Raw genomic sequence first — 20,178 nt, forward strand, 5'->3', positions numbered from 1 at the left:
TGAGACAGAGTAAAAGAGAGAGAGTGGATCAGAGAGAGAGAGAGAGAGAGAGAGAGGTAGAGAGAGAGTGGATGAGAGAGAGAGAGTAGAGAGAGAGTGGATCAGAGAGAGTGAATATGAGAGCGAGAGAAAGGCAAGAGAGGGTGAGAGAGAGGGAGAGGTGGGTCAACAAGGAGAACGATGACAGAGGAATGAATTTCTAGAGTGAAACATTGGCGGTAGTGTTTATTTGTAAAACATGGTAAAAACCTGTTTTGCAATTAAACAGAACAGAAGACGTGTGTATAATCTAGTGTGTATCTAGTCTCTCTAGAGTGTGTGTCAATCCTCCACTAGAGTGTATCTAGTCTAGTGTTTGTTCGTGCATGTCTGAGTGTGTGTGTGTGTGTGTGTGTGTGTGTGTGTGTGTGTGTGTGTGTGTGTGTGTGTGTGTGTGTGTGTGTGTGTGCGTGCGTATTGGTGTGGTGTGGAGTATGTATATCCAGAGGGGCTGACAGGTATGAGTGTGTATTTGTATGTAGAGTGTGTGAGAGTTGAGTGTGTGTAGAGTGTATATCTAGTCTAGAGTGTGTGTTTATCTGGAGGGGTTGACAGGTATGTGTGTGTGTGTGTGTGTGTGTGTGTGTGTGTGTGTGTGTGTGTGTGTGTGTGTGTGTGTGTGTGTGTGTGTGTGTGGAGGAAGCTAGGCAGGCTGCCCATAGAAAGAGGAAGAGATGGATCCTCCAGTGACAGATGAAGGAGATCCTCAACACACACACACACACACACACACACACACACACACACACACACACACACACAAATAGGTATGCCGGACATCACACACACTCACAGGCATTTAGGCACGTGCACACAAATACACACCCATATAGACATACCTCTCTCTCCCTTTCCCCCTCCCTCCTTCTCTCTCACCCTCTTCCTCTGGCTATCTCTCTCTCCCCCTTTCTCTCTTTCCCCTCTCTCCGTTTCCCTCTTTCTAGCTGTCGTTCTCTCTGACAAAATGCCAGGGTACATGACTCTGTCTGATGCAAGCTCTCTCTCTCTCTCTCTCTCTCTCTCTCTCGCTCTCTCTCCCTCTCTCTCTCTCTCTCTCCCTCTCTCTCTCTCTCTCTCCCGCTTGTTCTCCCTCTTTCTCAGTCCCTGTCTTTTTTTCCATCCTTATTTTGCTCCTGACATTTGTTCTGCGTTCTGTCTTTCTGTCACATAAAATCTCTCTTTCTCTCTCTCCCTATCCTTTCCATCCTCTCTCGCCCCTGCTAACTCTCACCTCTCTCCTTCGCTCTGGTCTGTATATACACAAGCTCTCTGGTTTCCTCTCCCTCTCTCCTCCCGTGTTTCTCTCTTCCCCTCTTTCTCGCTCCTTTTTCTTCCTCTTTTTTCGCTCCCTCCCTCTTCTCTCTCATCCCCTTTTTCTTCCTCTTCTCCTCTTTCCTTGTCTTCTCCTCTTACATTTTCTTTCCCTCTCTCTTCCTCTGTCCCCTTCTCTCTTTCTCCCTTGAACTGCTTCCTTCACTCTCTCTCTCCCCCTCTTTCTCACTCCCTCTCTTTCCCCATCTCTCTCTCTCTCTCTCTCTCTCTCTCTCTCTCTCTCTCTCTCTCTCTCTCTTCACTTCTCCCTTTCGCTCCCCTTCGGTCTCTCTTTCCAAAAATAGGTCAAATATAACTCACGCATTCCTCTTCACAATCCCTCTTCCTTTTCAAGGACTGAATGTGGCCTCCTTCTTTCTCTCCTCCCTCCCCCCTCTCTCTCCCCCCTCTCTACACCCCCTCTCTTCGCCTCCTCACCACTTGTCTCCCATGTATCCTTCACTGGAGAAGTTTAAGTGAAACGCTTAAGTGAAAGCTAAAAAGTCAACTGAAATGTTTATGTGAATGTGGTTTTTTTCAGATTTTCCTCCTTTTTATTGCTTTCCTTGCTATCCCTCCCCCTCTCCCCCCCTCTCCCCCGTCTCCCACCCTGTTACCGTGGTTTCTCTAAGACCAGTTTTTTCAAGTCTGTATTTTGTTAGTTAAGCTCGCTATCATCTATGTGAAAATACTGATGTTCATTTCGACATGCCCATATTTGGGCAGGGCCTGCAACAGGACTTCCTCTAAGTGAGCCTGGTGAAATGTCCCTCGCTGCCTGCCGTAGCAGAAACCCAACTCAAGGAAAAGCCCTGTTACCTCTACTACACACCTGGCTTCTCTCTGCAGGCATCACCCCCCGCCTCCGATGGGGTTAAAGAGTAAGAGAGAGAGAGAGAGAGAGAGAGAAAGAGAGAGAGAGAGAGAGGCAGACATACAGAGAGGTTATAAGTCCTGAGGTCAGAGAGCAAGAGAGAGATACGATGAGAATTAGAAAGGGAGAGCGAGGGAGAGAGAGACATGGAGTCAGCATGAGTAAGGTAGAGAGGGGGAAGAGTATGGGGTAGGGAGAGAGAGAGAGAGAGAGAGAGCGATGGGGAGAGAGACATAGGAGTAGAGTGAGTAAAGCCGAGCGAGAGATGGGCAGAGAGTCATCGGAGAAGAGAGGGTGAGGCAGAGGGAGAGTGAGAGGACTGGGGAAAGAGGGGGAGTTTGAGGCCGAGGGAGAGAGGGAAACAGTGGTGGCTTGTGTCTCGGTATAGTGTAAGTGTGTGTGTGTGTGTGTGTGTGTGTGTGTGTGTGCGTGTGTGTGTGTGCGTGTGTGTGTTAAGGCCACGGTGTCGCGTGTAGCCTGACTGGCTAGTGCACACAGCGTAACAGATCAGCCCACTGCTAGCATAGTGTTAGCCTGATGCTAGCGTAGCCCGAGGCTACGTACACAAGTATTTACGGTGATATCGTAAAATTGGAATATGTATGCATACCTTTTGTCCGGGGGAACTGTGTGAGGATTACTAGTTTTCTCAAATATTTGAGGAAGTTTGAATGTTTTCCCTCAACCTATTTGTGTTTGAGGATTTCCAGAGTGTTTGACTCAAACACAGTTTGCATTTCTCTCCAGTTGGAAGGAAAGATAGAAGCACGTTCTCTTATGAAAACAGTTGAAGGCCTGGGGGTCGTCTGCTCAGTGTAGCACCCGGTTGTGTTGTCTGTTTGTTTACCACCAGGTTGTGCTGTACCAGGTTGTGTGTCTGTTTAACCCCAGGTTGTGTTAAGTCTGAATACAACTAGGTTTTGTGTCTGTTTTGGGTACCACCAACACAAACAGCTGTGTTGTCTGTTTGTGTAGAACCAGGTTGTGTTGTCTGTTTGTTTACCACCAGTTTGTGTTGTACCAGGTTGTGTGTCTGTTTAACACCAGGTTGTTTTAGTCCGTATACCACCAGGTTGTGTGTCTGTTTGTGTTGCACCAGGTGGTGCGTCTGTTTTTGTAGAACCAGGTTCTGTTGTACCAGGTTGTGTTGTTATTGTGTAGCACCAGGTTGTGTGTCTGTTTGTGTACCACCAGGTTCTGTTGCACCAGGTTCTGTTTTTATTGTGTAGCACCAGGTTGTGTGTCTGATTGTGTACCACCAGGTTGTGTTGTACCAGGTTCTGTTGTGTGTCTGTATTTGTAACACCAGGTTGTGTTGTCTGTGTTTGTGTACCACCAGGTTGTGTTGTACCAGGTTGTGTGTCTGTTTGTAGCACCAGGCTGTGTTGTGTGTCTGTGTAACACCAGGTTGGTTTAAGTCTGCATACCACCAGGTTGTGTGTCTCTTTGTGTAGAACCTGGTACTGTTGTGTTTGAGCACCACCCGGTTGTGTTGCACCAGTTTGTGTGTCTGTGTTTGTGTACCACCAGGTTGTGTTGTCTGTTTGTGTACCACCAGGTTGTGTTGTACCAGGTTGTGTGTCTGTTTGTGTACCACCAGGTTGTGTTGTGTGTCTGTGTTTGTAACGCCCGGTTGTGTTGGGTTTGTACCCCCAGGTTGTGTTAAGTCCGTATACCCCCAGGTTGTGTGGGGCAGCCGGGGGCCCCCGTATCTGGGTGCGGGGCCGGTAGACAGTGCAGACAGGGCCTATGTGGCTGGTGAGGAGTTCAAGCACCAAGAAAATAAACAAGCCTTCTGATCACAAAGGAGCCATTCACTCTCCGTCGCCCTCCCCCTCTACTTGTGCTCTTCACTCCCCCTCCTCTCGTTACCCTCTTTTCTAATCCTCTCCCTCCTTAAGAACTCTCTCTCTCTCCTTCTCCTCTTGTCTCTTTCATCTTTCGCTCGGCCTCCCCGCGAGCCGACGAGGGCCTTGTCTGTTCTCAAAGGGCAACGCGCATCCAGCTTTATAGACGGACAGACCCGCGGACGTACGCGTGAGCGGACAGACGCGCGGACGGGCCTCACACGTCCAGGTGTGGGACACGCGCGGATGAGCAGGAAACGGTCCGAAAACGTCTGGAAACTCTGAGCTCTGGACAGCACACACGTTTCCCGTTGGCCACACACACACACACAGACACACACACAGACACACAGACAGACACACACACACACACACACACAGACAGACACACACACACACAAGCTAGCACACGCTCGCCTGGCACATGTGTTAATCATTGTTTGCGTTCATGAAAGAAAAAATGTAATTTTAACATCTGCCTTCAACCAACTCTCTGTTCAGCCCACAATTGGGCATTTAAAAAGGATAGAGTAGTCATGTGTGCAGGAGAATGTGTGTGTATGTGAGTGTGTGTAAGTATGCTTGTGTGTTAGAGTGTGTGTGTGTGTGTGTGTGTGTGTGTGTGTGTGTGTGTGTGCGTGCGTGCATGTGGGGCCCTTAATGTGAAAGGCCTCTTACTTTAGGATTGACAGTTTGGTCGTCTGCTGGTCATGGGAGGGGGAGGGAGGGAGGGGGGAGGGAGGGAGGGAGGGGGAGACCATTTGGGCCCCGAGACTCACTTTCCATAAAAGAAAAAACAACACTCTTGGTTTCCTCATAAACACTTAAAGCGCACACACACACACACACACACACACACACACACACACACACACACACACACACACACACACATACAGAGGCATGTCTATGCATGTTAGTGGTGGAGACTTCGACTGTAAACAATATAGACAGTACACGGAGGGAGACAGTGTACTTTATTTTTATCACTTAAAAGTGGATTTATTGTTACCATTTTTTTCAATTTTTTTTGTGTTACACGGTTATGAAAACGTTCCTACCTCTTACTCTAGAGACTGTCGAGTTTCCTAATGAAATAAAATAAAATATACTCCTCCCCATGCTGACAATTATAATAATCACCATCATCAACAACAATCCCCCCATTGCCTATCGCTCACCAAGTTGTACTTTAACATGTGATCACTTGTGTTGACCGACTGGGGTCATTAGCACCTCCAGAGTGACCGCAATTGGTCTGCTGATCACTTCAGAGCTCACTAGGCCGCCCATTCACACCTCGGGGGCGGGCGGCTCCTCTCCCGCGTTGCTTTTGTTGTGGCCTTCCTTTCACATGCTAACGCAACATGCTAAAGCCTCCGCCTCGTAGCCCCTCCGTGACCGATAGCACTAGCGGTAGCACGCTAGGCTAGGCTAGTCAGTTCCCCTAGAGGACGGTTTGACCACAACTTCCACTTTAGCCCGTCAGTTAGTTAATTAGTAACTCAATTAGTCAGAGGAAACGTGAAGGAAAGAAGACACGTGACACGGCAATCAGTTTATCGACCTGTTGCAATTCGATGCTGGATGTAAAAAACGTGTTGCTTTCATATTTTACTTCCTCCGCATCCCTCCTTTCTCTCTCTCCTCCATCCCCACTCCCCTCCATGCCCCCTCTCTCTCTCTCTCCTCCTACGGCCCACTTCAATCCGAGCGCCCCTCATTAGAAATAACCAGAAAGAATGAAGGATTGTGTGTGTGTGTGTGTGTGTGTGTGTGTGTGTGTGTGTGTGTGTGTGTGTGTGTGTGTGTGTGTGTGTGTGTGGACACAATGCTAATACGCGTTTGATAGGACACACAGGCGTTGTCTTGTTTGTGATTGTAATGGTAAGCGTCGTCCCTTCCCCGGGGCCACAGCACCAAGTCATGCCGCCGAACGTCTTCCTTCTCCCGGCGAGCGAATCACAATGTGCCGCCGAAGGCGACTTTCTGGCTGCGTTCACGTGGCCGCGCGATTTACCGGCAAACGGGTGTGGGTGGGTGTGTGTGTGGGGGGGTACCCGGTCGCATCCCCCGTGGCTGTAAACGGGTCTCCACAGCAACGTGGTCGTGACGCGCCGACCGGAGCGAGCGACAAGTGGGCGTTCCGTTCCCGCCGTCCCCCCTCCCCCCCCGGCCGGCGTGGGCGGCCCGTGTGGTGGAGGGAGGAGGGAGAGCGAAACACGACACCCCGACAGAGCCAGAGAGAGGGGGGAGGCACAGAGTAAGAGAGTGAGTGGAAAAAGAAAAAGTCTGGCGGAGAGAGAGAGGGAGCGAGAGACGAAAAGAGAGAGAAGGAAAAAAAAAAAACTGGATCCATTTTAGTAGTGGAGGAGAGGAGGGGGGGGGGACGCGGATCACATTTTCACGCCACCGCTGATGTTTTGTTTGGGAGTCTCGACTCGAGGATGAAGTTGAGGAGGACGGAGAAGGAGACTCGACCACGCGACATCGTGGCGCACCGTAACTTCGCCGTTTAGTCTGGTGAACGTGTTCCAGTCGCCGTAGCCACGTTCGTTCCCTCGCGCAGAGTCGGCCCCGACTCCTCCGAACTTCGAGGCGCGCCGCCGCTGCCCTGTCGCTCGCGGGCGGATCATCGCGAGGCCCCGCGCGCAACTTTTCTCCTCCTCCTCCGCCTCGCGCGGAGTGACTGACGCTCGCTCGCTCATCGCGAAAAGTTACCGTCGAGATATACAAGTCGAACCCACCGCGCCGCGGGACATGGAGCAGTGACCGGAGGGAGGGTGTCGAGTACCGGGTGGGTTGAAGTGAGTTTGTCGGGGTTTTCAACGGGGAGGTTTTCGTGCCACTTTTTGCGGGACTTCGCGAGAACAACAACCGGGGACGGAGCGGGTGTTGAGCCCCGCGGCGACCTGCTGCTAGCTGCTGCTGCTAGCGCCCAGGCTAGCGCCATAAAGTTCCCCGGATCGACGCGGAGGGACCGGCCGAGGACCGGCGCCACCCAGCTGACATGAAGACCCCGGGAGAACCGGGTAAGTGGATGGTTGCGGTACAGTTAAAGTGTGTTTAACCTTAGAATCGGTGACTTGTGGAAGTGTTTGGAAACACACCGCGCCGCGCTAGCCTGCGCTTAGCCTGCTAACCCCCACTCCTGCCCCGGAGAAAGTGTGACAAATTATGGCGCTGGAATGGACGCCTCTAGCCCTGGCTGTTGGGGTTCGAACGGGTGTTTACGTTGCGTACAGCAACTCTGACATCCATCCATCCCCCGGATGGTCTGGGTTCGGATGCCTGGGTCTGGGTACCCTGGTGTGGAGTCTAGGTCGGGACGGCTGTTGGTGGACGTGTTGGGGGGGGGGGGGGAGAGACGGCTGCTACCTCGCTAGGTGGTAGACGTGTGGGGGGGAACGAATAGCGGTGGACGTGTTGGGGGGGGGGGGGGGGGGGGTCGATCCTCTCCGTACAAAGAGGGGCGACATTCCGGACTGGTGTGGGGTCTGTGTTTACAAGCGCAGCCCAGAAGTGTTGGTTGTTGATTAGCTATGGATATTCCCATAATAATTCCCATGATAATTGATGGCTATACGTAGTAAATGGACAATCAGTGTTGTATTAATAGCGACAGATGTAATGATGATAATTAATTGCATTTTATGTAGCGCCTTGCCGTGTGTGGGTGTTTCCGCTATTACCTCTGTAACTGAAATAATGCCTATTACTGAATTGACCAAGGTTAATACATTTACCATTTGTTTAAAGGCAACCATCGCCACTTACACACATTTAAGTAAACTAATTGTGTGTGTGTGTGTGTGTGTGTGTGCAATACGAATACGTGTTTGAACATCTGACACCAATGTAGGGTACTTTTACCCAACTCATTTGAAACTCGGATGTCGCATGGCTTTTCGAATGGGCAAAGTTTGTTCTTGCCCTTATTGTTTCCTTTTGGGTTCGGGCTGTGGATCTAAATCGTGAGACATTTGTCTTAAAGGCTTTCTTTACAGTGTCCTCAATGTTTATGCGTCGCAAGGTGCTATGGGTGTAATAACAACAACCATAATGTACATTTGGAAAAGCAAACACCATAATTCACGCCTATGCATTCACTGCGGGCAGCTTTAGTAAACACTGTATTTTGATTAATTAGCGCTGTTTTATCATAATGAACAGTTTGTTAAGAACTTAAAAACTGTACAAGCACACTTCTCTTTATATAACTGGATTTAGCCTGCAGGCATCCCAGTGGTTTGGTAAATAGACACGTATGTTAGGAAGTGGTCGGAATCTTACTCTACCATTCTGAATCTGGGCCGCCCAGTCCGAAAGAAAGCCTGGTTCCGTCCCACAGCAGCACTAACCCCTCTAGTTCTTCTAATAAATATCTTCATTTAGCAATGGCATTTGCTAAAAATGGTTGCTCGTAGCTAGCTATGGACACATTCATTAATACATTTTTCCTAAACTCTCAAACATCACGCCACCTTTTGGTCAGTTGTACTATGAAGTGCCAGTGTTTTCTTTTCCAGGTGTGAAACCACCTACTCGCCTGATCTTGATTCTGAAGGCAAGGCCAGACAAATAGTTGGAGAGATGAACGACCTCGTATGACATTATTCCTTATTATTCCATTATCTTATCATTGTCCTCTGATCCCTGGCAGCAGAGGGCGGGTTAGGTGAGGTTATCCTCATATACATGCGCTCCCACCTTCTCCCCCCCCCCCCGCTGGGCTGCGGTTGCTCCCAGTTTCCACTGGTGTCCCGGCTTCTATCAACACCATCTCCAGGGGAGATGTCAACGCGCTTCCCTTTGGTGGGCCTGCGTCGGACTGGGAGGAAGTGTGTTTGTGTGTGCGTGCAGTTGTTGTTGTAAGAGTGAAGGGGGCAATTAGTCTCTGTGTGTGCACAGTTGTTGTTATTGTTGATCTACTGAAGGGGCCAACTTGTGTGTGTGTGTGTGTGTGTGTGCGTGCACAGTTGTTATAATTATTGTCTGTGTTTGTGTGTGCACAGTTGTTGTTATTTAAGTAGCGAAGGGGGCAACTAATGTGTGTGTGTGTGTGTGTGAATGACAGTGTGTGTGTGTTCGTGCGCCCATATGTCGCCCATATATGTGTTGGCGTGGCTGCCTCTGACCTGTGGCGGAGGTGGCTGTATCCACAACAGCGAGTGTTTGACGTCGTTCGAGCGGAGTGTAAAGCCCCGGCCGTGGGCGGCACGGGCCGGCTCGCTGACGACAGGAAGTACAGCCAGACGTCTGCCCACAACGCCACACGACAAAACCGCCATTGGCCAGACCGAAGAGAAAGTGTAGCTAATCAGGGAGAGAAGATTGAATGGAATCGTTCTGATTGGCCACAGTTTCTCCTTGAGCTGAGTTTAGCCAATCAGAGAGTGGTTTGACAATAATGAAAAGGGAAACGTGATGGTTTGTTACTTCTTTCAAGGGACAAGGTCGTGCTGGTGGTTTTGGAGAGAGCGAGAGAGAGAGAGAGAGAGAGAGAGAGAGAGGTGAACCCTGTTGAGGAGCATCTATGTTCCGCAGTCAACCCCAAGCTGCTGGGTTGTCCCTGTTTTAGGTTGCAGAAAACCCCCAGGGGAAAACAGAAGTCAGAAGACATAAAACGCATCGCTGAGACCGAAACTGATGGGAACGCTTAAAAGCGAGAACAACAGTGTGACTGCAGCGAGCAAAGACAACATGAACCCAGCCAAGCTCAACTTCACCACTGGGTCGAACCGGATAGCAACCAGTGTTGTTGATTAATTTGTAACAGTCTTAACTGCTTTTTGTTTGGTCCTGTACAATAACGTCCAATGCCTTTTTCATGTAGTTACGAGTTCTGAATTTTCCGTCTGGGATTAATTACATACTGACTTATCTGATCTTTTGACGTAACGACATCTACGTATTCGGACCGGCAGCAGGCCTACCGAAACCGGCAGCGAGTCTAAAACCACAACACAGGATCTCGACTTCATTCGTCTCCGCTACGAGGGCTGCCAGGGCGGCCATTACGGCCTCGGGGCTCCCCACAGGAAACGGTTTACCCCTGGCTCCGCTCTCATCAGGCCCGGCTCCTGTAATTACCAGTGACCCCATCGCATTCCTGGTTCCTGGTCAGCAGCGGCTCTGGAAACGCCAGTGACGCCAGCGCTTTGCTGCTGTGTTGTCTAGCGTCTGCATCAGGGCGACCTTTGACCCCTCCCGCAACCGACGCCCCCCCGCCCACCTACCCCGACCATGTGATCTCCCGATCTGTGCCAGGGGGCTGTTGCAGCTACTGGCATCCTTCACTCGGCTGCTGCAGAATGCCTCCATTCCTGGAAGTGTGTGTGTGTATGTGCGCACAGAGTGCTCGATCGGGAAAACAGGCTTCTGTAAGCGGGCCATGCAGGGTAAATAAAAAGCAGGCGCGGGGGAAGGGGGGGTGAGCGTTCCTCTGTCTGACGTGAGTTGTACCACTCTGTGTGTTTTTTTTAACAACGCAGAGGCCTCTTGAGAAAACAGCCTGTCTCCTTAGTCCCGTTTTCAGGGCTTCCCGACCCGAACCTCTTTAAACGAGGGCCCCTGTTCCTTAAACCCAAACCCCTTTAAACGAGGGCCCCGGTTCCTAAAACCAAAACCCTTTAAACGAGGGCCCCTGTTCCTTACTGCCTTAAACCAAACCCCTTTAAACGAGGGCCCCTGTTCCTTACTGCCTTAAACCAAACCCCTTTAAACGAGGGCCCCTGTTTCTTACTGCCTTGAACCAAACCCCTTTAAACGAGGGCCCCTGTTTCTTACTGCTTTAAACCAAACCCCTTTAAACGAGGGCCCCTGTTTCTTACTGCCTTAAACCAAACCCCTTTAAACAAGGGCCCCTGTTTCTTACTGCCTTAAACCAAACCCCTTTAAACGAGGGCCCCTGTTTCTTACTGCCTTAAACCAGACCCCTTTAAACGAGGGCCCCTGGTCCTTAAATCCAAACCCCTTTAAACGAGGGTCCTTGGTCCTAAACCAAACCCCTTTAAACCAGGGCCGCTGGTCCATAACTTCTTGAACCCAAACACCTTTAAACGAGGGCCCCAGTTCCTAAAACCAAAACCCCTTTTAAACCAGGGCCCCTGTTCCTTATACCCAAACCCCTTTAAACGAGGGCCCCTGTTCCATAACGTCTTAAACCCAAACCCCTTTAAACGAGGGCCCCTGGTCCTAAACCAAACCCCTTTAAATGAGGGCCCCTGTTCCTCAATGCCTTAAAGGAAATTTTTATTACACGTTGATGTGTGTTTAGAATGCAATTATTCTAAATTATACCATTTTAAAGGCGATAAAGAAAAGGCAGCTCTTGTTGTAAACAATCCTCTGGCTGGTTGCCCTGTTGCTGATTTCAGTGCCCAGTGTTGTAGACAATGTTGTCTTTTCTGTTTGTTCTTAGGATTGTTCTGGGTCCCCTGAAGACATTCTGATCCTTTATCTTCCAGGGCTATTGAGAGAACCGCAGTGACAACAATGTGGAACAGTGTAGCCTAAACTAGTGATAAGACTCGACAGTAGCATAATCTTTGTATTGTTTAGACTAACATGTACCGAGATTGGATTAACATTGGTTTGATTGTATAATTCACAGATGCGATTACCTATGTAAGTGTAACCTTACGTTTTCATGGCGTTCTTCCATGCATCACCCCCTCCCTTCCCCAGACACACATTCTCTGACTGACATTCTTACCAGGGGCCTTGCCCCTAGGGCCGAGGCTCATGGGTCCCACAGAGGTGAAACGGAACCATCCAAGCGGGCAGATAAGTTCCTGGGGAGCGTTATCCACGCAACACCTGACCAGAGGGAGGGGTTCCGGAACCCACATGGGTTTGGGCTGACTTGCACTTTTTTTTGGTCTTAAAGCTACAGTACGAAATTTATTTTAGAAGAAAGTTTCGTAGCATCCTCACAGCAATCAATGACCCAAATGCTCAGAATAAAATAATAATAATAATCCGGTGTTTGTTGCTGCGCAGGCCTGTAACAAGCCTGTCCTATCATTTAATTTGGCCCGATAGAGTTGATTCGCTGGTTTACCTGTCTGTCTACCTACCTAGAAGGCTACCTTGTGAACACTCTAGCTGTTCACTCTTTGCACATAACCGCAGTCTTCCTCAAGGCTAGGCAGACCTGTTGCTAGAGCTAGCGAGCTAGTCACATGTTCTGGGGGAAATCAACTTTGGAGGGAGGCCTGATGGGACGGGGATTTCTTTTACCGTTTGCATATTTTTAAAATCAAGCTTACTCTGGCTGATTTTTCCCAAATCGCCTACCTTTGCTTTTTAGTGAAGTACGGCCATTTTAGAACTTCCACAAATCGTTCCTTTACTGTGAAAGTATGCCGAGAGAGGAAGTTGTAACTCTTCCCAACCCATTCCAGCCCCGGCTATTTTAAAAGCTCTCCTAGTTTGTGTTATTTAGAGCTTTTTAATACACTGGAAAATTGCGAGAGTCACAGTTTCCAGAGGCTATTAGCCTCTGGAGCAGCTTCAGAGGGTGCAGGATTACACCACACTGAGTGAGACGCACAGACGGAATGTGTGTGTTTAGAGAGCGCGCGCACAAGTCCTAGATGTCTTATAATAAACGATTATCGGTTTTTCTGTTTTGTCTTTCGTTTGCTGGGTTCCCATGCTAATAAATTCTTGTTGCAGTGAATGGAGGAAAGCGAGTGACTGGTTTGCAGGTGAGGCTGTGTGTGGGTGCCAGTGTTGTTTATTATGGTTTGGTCTGGTGAACCATGTAGAGGAGAGGTCAGTCTCGGCCTGCTATTAGTGGTCTGGTGTGGTGTGCGTCTTTGACCTGTTGGGTCACAGTGAATGACCCAGGAACCAGACTGATGTCAGATGTGGTTTTCCCACTGAATAGCTGCTCTCGAGGTTTGAGGTGAGAGCTGAAACGAAAGTCATTATGGGATGTCTGTCATGGTCAGACACAGGAGAAGCCGAGGGCCCCATCATGGATTCAATCATTGGAGGGCGTTAGTGTTGATACATTTTAAACAAAAAATAGTTTTTGAAGTGTCTTGTAAATTTTTATGCTGTTCGTGTGTGGCCGATTTTTACGAGCTACTTGTCCGGTCAGATACAGACATAAAACGAACCCTAACTAAATTCCAAGGGCGAATCCACCAAAAATAAATCGTCAGTTAAACTTGGCTAGTTGAAGGTAGACTTTTGTCATATATTCACTAATTAGATGGATTTTATACTTATCTTACTCACTCAAAACCCACTGTGAAAGACCCAAAAAGATGGTTTAACCCCCCCCCCCCCCCCCCCCCCCCCCCCCCCCACATGACTAAGAAACGACACTAAGGAAAAAGAGGGCCATTTTGTTTGAAAGGAGAACCACAGCTATTGAGCAGCGAGGAAAGCCCCTGCCTACAGGCTAATGTGTGCTGTGCCTGTGCTGGCGTTTACACTCAGACACGGGGAGAGATTTTGCCCGCTTTGCGGTGGGCCAAACCTAGAATTTGACCGACTGTACTCGCCCGCAGCCAGCCAGTCTAAAACCGTCAAATTAAAAGTTTAAATGTTCACACCGGCTGTGAAGATGTATTTATTTTCTTTCTTGTGCATTTTTTTGCTCTGTGTGTGTGTGTGCGTGTGCGTGTGTGTGTGTGTGCTGGGGAAGATGTATTTATTTAATTTTTTTTGTGTACACAAGTGTGTTTTTCGACAAATCTAAACCAAGGGGTGTTGTTTGGAGTCCTGGGCGAACCTTGCCTAGCTAAGCTGGGGCTTAAAAGGGTCCCTTCATGTAGATTTCCCCGAGCTAACGATGCTAATCTAGCTAGCCAGACCTTTTAGCGGCCGGTAGAGGTACGTGTCCAGTGTGGGACCCGGGGGCGGGGGGGACAGGCTGTGTGTGCAGCCGGGGTAAGTGATGGCTGTTTGTTTTGCTGCTCACAGGGGTCCATGGTATCACTGACACCAGCCCATAACAACAGGTCAAAGGTCACATCCCCCTCCACAGCCAAAGTGGGGCCAGCGAGGGTGTGCCTGAGGTCGCAGTGCAAGTACCCACCGGTGCCCTTTGGCAAGGCACAGGGCTGGGTCGGAGGAGTTCACCAAGTGGCTAGCTGATAAGGCTAAACGCTGTAACTGAGACACTCCGTTGTCGTCGATGTGGTTCGGATGATGTAAGATCTGGAGTCTGTAGGGCGGCTGAAGGTCAACACGGTCAGTCGTAAAGTTTCTGCTTATCGGGGGCTCGTAGGTGGTAGGTGGAGGTATACGGACACCACGTCAGATCCCCCCCTGTGTTTTGGTCTGTCCCGGCGCTGTGGTGGGAACTCGGCGGTGGTTTAGTCTCCGCGGTCGAGCTCCGATCCGTCTGTCTGCGCTTCGGTCTGGGGGATGAAAAGGAAAAATTGTTATTGTTTCACACAGGCCTACAGCACACTCCTACTATAAACCATCTCACACGTTCCCACACCGCCGCCACCGCCACCGCCCTAATGGACACCATGTGACTGATGTACTGGAACCCTTAATCACCCACGGCGTGTTTCAGCCGTGGTTAAACGGTCTGAACACACACACACACACACACACACACACACACACACACACACACACACACACACACACACACACACACACACAAACACACCCCCCCTACCTCACATCCAGTTTCTTTTAAGCCTTGACTTCATCAAGGTCCTTGCAGCTCGTAACCGTAGTTACAGAGACGCGATTGGTTTACAGGCTAACTAAGAAGTATTTAACTACAGCTCTCTGACGGTTGTTAACGCCTCCCCCTCTCACTCTCTACCCCCATACACACACACACTTTACTAGACTTTACTTTAAACTTTACTAACCCCCCCATGCAAAGCCGTAAATAGTTCCCGTACCCTCTGACGCTACCCACTAGCGCCTAGCGACGGGTGGCGTGGCCGGGCTGGTGTGAGTCGTCGTGGCGACGCCGTCTCTGATGTTGCCGCGGCGAGACGTTACCCTGGTGGTCTGGCGGAACGCGCTCGGAGGATGATGTCATCAGCCGGCAATACAACGCCAGTCCCCGTGATGCTTCACACATGTGGCCCCCCCTTCCCCCTTGGTGTGTGAGCTGTGTTAAGGCTGAGCGATGCCCACCCTCCCTCCCAAGCTAAGGAGTCTCTCGGTGGGCCGCTGGCGCACGTCTCGACAACTCACGCACTCGGAGAATACGAAGACGGACATCCCCCACGCACCACGAGCAGACGAGAAGACGGTCGTCTTCTCGTCTGCTCGTGGTGCGTGGGGGATGTCTTGGATACTTTCCGCTGTTTCGTCGTTTTTCTTAGCGGGACAGGGTATTGGCCGGCCGAGGCTGCGTCGGCTAAGCTCAGGAGGTAGAGCGGGGTTGGTAACCGGTAACCGGAAGGTTGCTGGTTCGATCCCCGGCTCCTCCTCGCCGCGTGTCGAGGTGTCCCTGAGCGAGACGCCCTCGCCCTGACCGCTCCCGGCGAGCTGGCTGTCGCCCTGCGTGCTTGACTAACCCCGTCGGTGTGGGACCGGTTGCAACGTAGTCCCCTAATGGTTGAGTCATCGTACTCCGTGATGTAGTGTGCATGTACTGGGGGTAAACTGGGTTAGCTCAGCTATAGGGGGATTTGGTTGTGGTGTTCTGCCTGGGGGACTGCGATGGGAGTGAGGCGCTCATCTCCATGGATACACTCCGGGTTGACACTCCGATCACTCTTATTTGTATCTGGATGTCACGGCGACGAGCCTTTTTTTCTTATTCGTCTCGTCGTTGTCGCCGCGGATCTCTTTCTCCTCCACGCGTCTGCGTTGTTAAACGCCGCGGCGCCAAGCCCCGTCCTCCACAACAGCGCGATCCTTTCTTCTGAATGATGTCACCCCCCGCCCCCACCGCGTGATGTCACCGGGACCCCCCACGGACACGCAGCGCACGAGATGGGGGGCCTGCCCGCGCAGCATCAGCAGTAATCGCACACGGAGCCTGCGTGTCTGTGGTCTAGTGATACCGAACTCAGACAAGGAGGGCGGTGATGAGATGTGATTGGCAGGGGGGGGTGTGTGTGTGTGTGCGCGTGTGTTTTGTGTGTGTGTCAACCCATCTTCTTGAAGTCATTGTAGAGTTGTGTGTTTTATCTTTTGAATCCTCGGTGCTATGGTCTGTCCCTCAGTTGTATAGCATGACAACATTTGCGTGTTCCTGGAGCCCGAGTTCTTAACGACCCAACCACCACATCGGGGTCCACTTAGTGAATCGTCAGGATACTGTAGTGACTAGGGCCTATTCCCTCATGTCCCGGGCCTAACCTGTAGGCATCCTTGAACAAGATGACCCTTGACCTCTGACCCTAAGCTCCTTGATGATAAATTACAATAGACACCAAACGGTTGTACATTTAGGAGAAAGTTTGGCTTGTAACCAGCCTCAGTCGTGTATGTGTGTCTGTGTTTTTAGTGTGTGCTCGCGCAAACTTGCTTGCCAGGCGCCAGCCTCTATCTGATGTGATTAATCATCACTCCTTCTAACGCCCTCCCTGATTGGCAGGCTGCCTCGTTGTGCACTGACAGCCTGGCGGTTGATTGGCCCCGGTCTGTTCTGCGTCACGATCACAACCTGATTACTGTGTGCGTTTCCTGCCAGATAAATCAGTGGTCCCCTGGGCCTAGTGCAATCTACTGTCTGTCGCTTTGCTTCATAGTCGCTTTACTCTCTCTCTGTCGCTTTGGTTCAGTCCTCTCTCCCTTTACTCTCTCCCTCTGTCTGTCTCTCTGTCTCTTTGGTTCACAGTCCTCTCTCCCTTTACTCTCTCTCCCTCTGTCTGTCTCTCTGTCTCTTTGGTTCATAGTCCTCTCTCCCTTTACTCACTCTCCCTCTGTCTGTCTCTCTGTCTCTTTCGTTCACAGTCCTCTCTCCCTTTACTCTCTCTCCCTCTGTCTGTCTCTCTGTCTCTTTGGTTCATAGTCCTCTCTCCCTTTACTCTCTCTCCCTCTGTCTGTCTCTCTGTCTCTTTGGTTCACAGTCCTCTCTCCCTTTACTCTCTCTCCCTCTGTCTGTCTCTCTGTCTCTTTGGTTCACAGTCCTCTCTCCCTTTACTCTCTCTCCCTCTGTCTGTCTCTCTGTCTCTTTGGTTTACAGTCCTCTCTCCCTTTACTCTCTCTCCCTCTGTCTGTCTCTCTGTCTCTTTGGTTCATAGTCCTCTCTCCCTTTACTCTCTCCCTCTGTCTGTCTCTCTGTCTCTTTGGTTCACAGTCCTCTCTCCCTTTACTCACTCTCCCTCTTTCTGTCTGTCCTTCTGGTTGTCTCTTTACTCTCTCTGTCTGTCTCTTTCTGGGTGTCTGTTAGTCTGTCTCTCTGTCTGTCTGTCTCTTCCTGTCTGTCACACTCCTTCTGGTTGACTCTTTACACTCCACCCCTCTGTCTGTCTCTGTCCGTCTCTCTTTACTGTCTGTCTTTACTGTCTGTCTTTCTTTGCTGTCTGCCTCTCATCCCTGTCTGCCTCTCAGGCCCTCCGTCAACAGCCTTCACGTTGCCCTCCCCAGACTATTCGTGCAGCGTGTCATGCGGCGGAGCAGGTAGCCGTCATAGCAGGTTCTCCCCGGGTCTGCCTGGCTGTGGTTCAGTCTGAGGGGGGTCATGTCCAGGCACGTCCCTGTAAACACGTTCCGCGCTGGGGGAGAGAAATGTGCCGCCGGCAGTCCTCCTGGCAACATGGCCGCCGCGGAATCAGTCGGAGCGCAACGCGGCTTCAAAACAACAACGGCCGTCCGTCGGGTCGCTTGAGACTCGCTTATTTACTGGATGTTATGTTTACATTTGGCAGACGGTTTTATCCAAAGCTACTTACAATAAGTAAGTTTGTCAGAAGAAAGAGAAACAACAATGCATCGCTGTCGGTGCAGTAAGGATGTTCATAGAACCAAGTGCCGAGCACTAACAGTCACCAGGGTATTCCATTCCCTGTGTACAACAAATATAGCTAGCATAAGACGCTACACAATGCTAAGTACTATTTTTAAGTGCCAGGACGTACAACATACAATAAGTGTGCACATTAAGTGCCAGGATGTACAACATACAATAAACTTTTGGACAATAAGTGTTCTGGGGATGGTGATGAAGGTGTGCAGCTTGGTAGTATGAACACACATCCGACACAGACACAGTCTGACGTGGCGACCAGTGCCATGTGCAGCGTCTGAAATGGACGCAAAGTCGCATTCCTGTTGAAGGGGAGGACAAAATGCCCGTCTGGTGGTAAGGCCGTTCTCGTCTCAAACCAACGCTCTTGGCTTGACTGATAATTGTATGTCACTGTGTCTTGCTTTGGAAGGGTCCTTGCTCTATGGCCTCACGGTGGATAGAAACGTTGGGGAAGTCTGGTTTAAAACACTTGTGGTGCTGGCCCGTTCCATCGCTCGGATTCGAGGGGGGGGCGTTAGTCCCTTGAAAGGGGTCCCGACCCTGTAGTTATGACACGGGGCTGTTGCGTAAACATCACATGCCTGGCTGGACACCGGCTGCAGAGTGCTACTAGCCCGCCAAGGGATTGTCCTTATAAAGTCTGAATGAATGACGACCTGTGATATATCATCTCCTCAGGATGTCTGTGAATCATCCAGATGACGTCCTCACTTCTGGTCGTAGTAAACCTCACTCGCTCGTTTCTCCCTCTCTAGTTCTGGTTTCTCGGTGACTGGAATGTGTCGACTTTTTTGTTCTTCTGTCTCTCTGTCTCTTTGTCGGTCCTTCTTCATTACGGTCTCTCTGAGAGAAGTGAGACGAGCACATCATGGGTTCTGTGGTTGTGGTTCAAGGAGAATACCTGCAGCTCAACTCTGCTCCCTTGATCTCCTCCTTACTACCTCACCTAAACCCTCGTCTCCTCTCTCCTCCTATGCATACTCACGTTTGCTAGGAGGTGTTCACTTCAAACCCCAGTACAACAATATCAATGTTCATCGTGTGTGTGTGTGTGTGTCAGCCAGCCAGCCAGCCTGTGGGCCTCTTGACCAGACCTGCATGTAAACAAACGGAGTGCTCCAGTTGGCCCATCTCCCTGATCGCCTCGATCACCCTATCGTTGATAACCTTCCTTATCAATAGCGACCTGGCGTTCTGCGGTGTGTAAACCTCACGTGTTCCCCGCCTGGCGTGGGCTGATGTTTGTAGACTCTGGCCGCCCAGGGTACGAGCCAAGGTAACTGCAGGCATGGTGCCAGAGTCAATAGTTCACATGGACGTCTGGACGATCGCTCTGGTCTTTGGAAAAGTAACAAAGCACTTAACTTTGTTACAGTCGTACCATTTTTGACAAATGAATTCAACCCAACGCCAAGCTCTTATTCTGCTTTTTATTGGACATTTGGACGATCATTTTAGTCTTTGGAAGAGTCGCAATTTACTTTTCTACTTTGGATCGATTCAACTTTACAATCTTAAAATGGTACAACTGTAACAGACGCCAAGCTCTTACGATTTGCATACTATTTTTAATGAACTATTACGGTCGTCGTGGGACCTCTTTAGTTATCTTTCCTTAACGAGTTCAGCCTCCCCATGACCCAAGTTGAATATATTGCGACTTTTTACGCACAGGTTAAAAAAAAAACACCAGATAAACACTTGGCCCCGGCCACCGTACCACAGGAAAGAGATGGCAAAGAGGACGTCACGGTTCCAGAGAGGCAGTTCTGTGTTCAAGCCCTCCCCACACACAATGAGGAATCAACAATAAACGTGTTGTACGCAACGTGTGTAAGTGTGGTAGGGCCGCGGGAAACGGAGGCATGGCCGCTGTTTATTCAGATGGCCCTTTGTCCCGCCGCGAGGGGAATGCCGTGATTTCACCCCTTTGTGGGCACCCACCGACCCCCCGCCCGCTCCGCTTCCTGTGTGTGTTGGTCCACTTCCTGTCCTGTCTCTGTGTGCTGAGCTGGTGGGAACCCGGGGACTGGGACACACCAGCAGACAACCTTTTCCATGAGCTATATATAGACGAGTGAAGAATGGGAGGAAGGGAGAGAGAAAACAGTTTGGACGAGGAGGTGGAGGCGGGAGGGAGAAGGGTTAGAGGGAGGGAGAGAGAGGTGGGATGGGAAAAGGATGGG

The 20,178-nt window shown here is 50.4% G+C and overlaps 2 protein-coding genes across 2 annotated transcripts in view; both read left to right on the plus strand.

The window, feature by feature from the left end:
• tcf19l (transcription factor 19 (SC1), like) overlaps window positions 1-3,955 on the plus strand; it is a gene marked incomplete at its 3' end in the record, with an annotated part of 7,131 nt that extends 3,176 nt beyond the window's left edge. Inside the window, 1 exon segment of the mRNA XM_079749327.1 lies at window positions 3,921-3,955. Coding sequence (XP_079605453.1) covers window positions 3,921-3,955 — 35 coding nt within the window.
• Window positions 3,956-6,361: 2,406 nt separating this feature from the next.
• The window catches only part of erf (Ets2 repressor factor), a 36,506-nt gene continuing 22,689 nt past the window's right edge, over window positions 6,362-20,178 (plus strand). Inside the window, exon 1 of the mRNA XM_079749225.1 lies at window positions 6,362-7,103. Within this exon, the coding sequence (XP_079605351.1) occupies window positions 7,082-7,103 (22 nt within the window). The 5' untranslated portion in view covers window positions 6,362-7,081. The remainder of the gene's footprint in view (window positions 7,104-20,178) is intronic.

Source organism: Pollachius pollachius (genome assembly GCF_949987615.1).
Source record: "Pollachius pollachius genome assembly, chromosome: 13".
Lineage (NCBI taxonomy): Eukaryota > Metazoa > Chordata > Actinopteri > Gadiformes > Gadidae > Pollachius > Pollachius pollachius.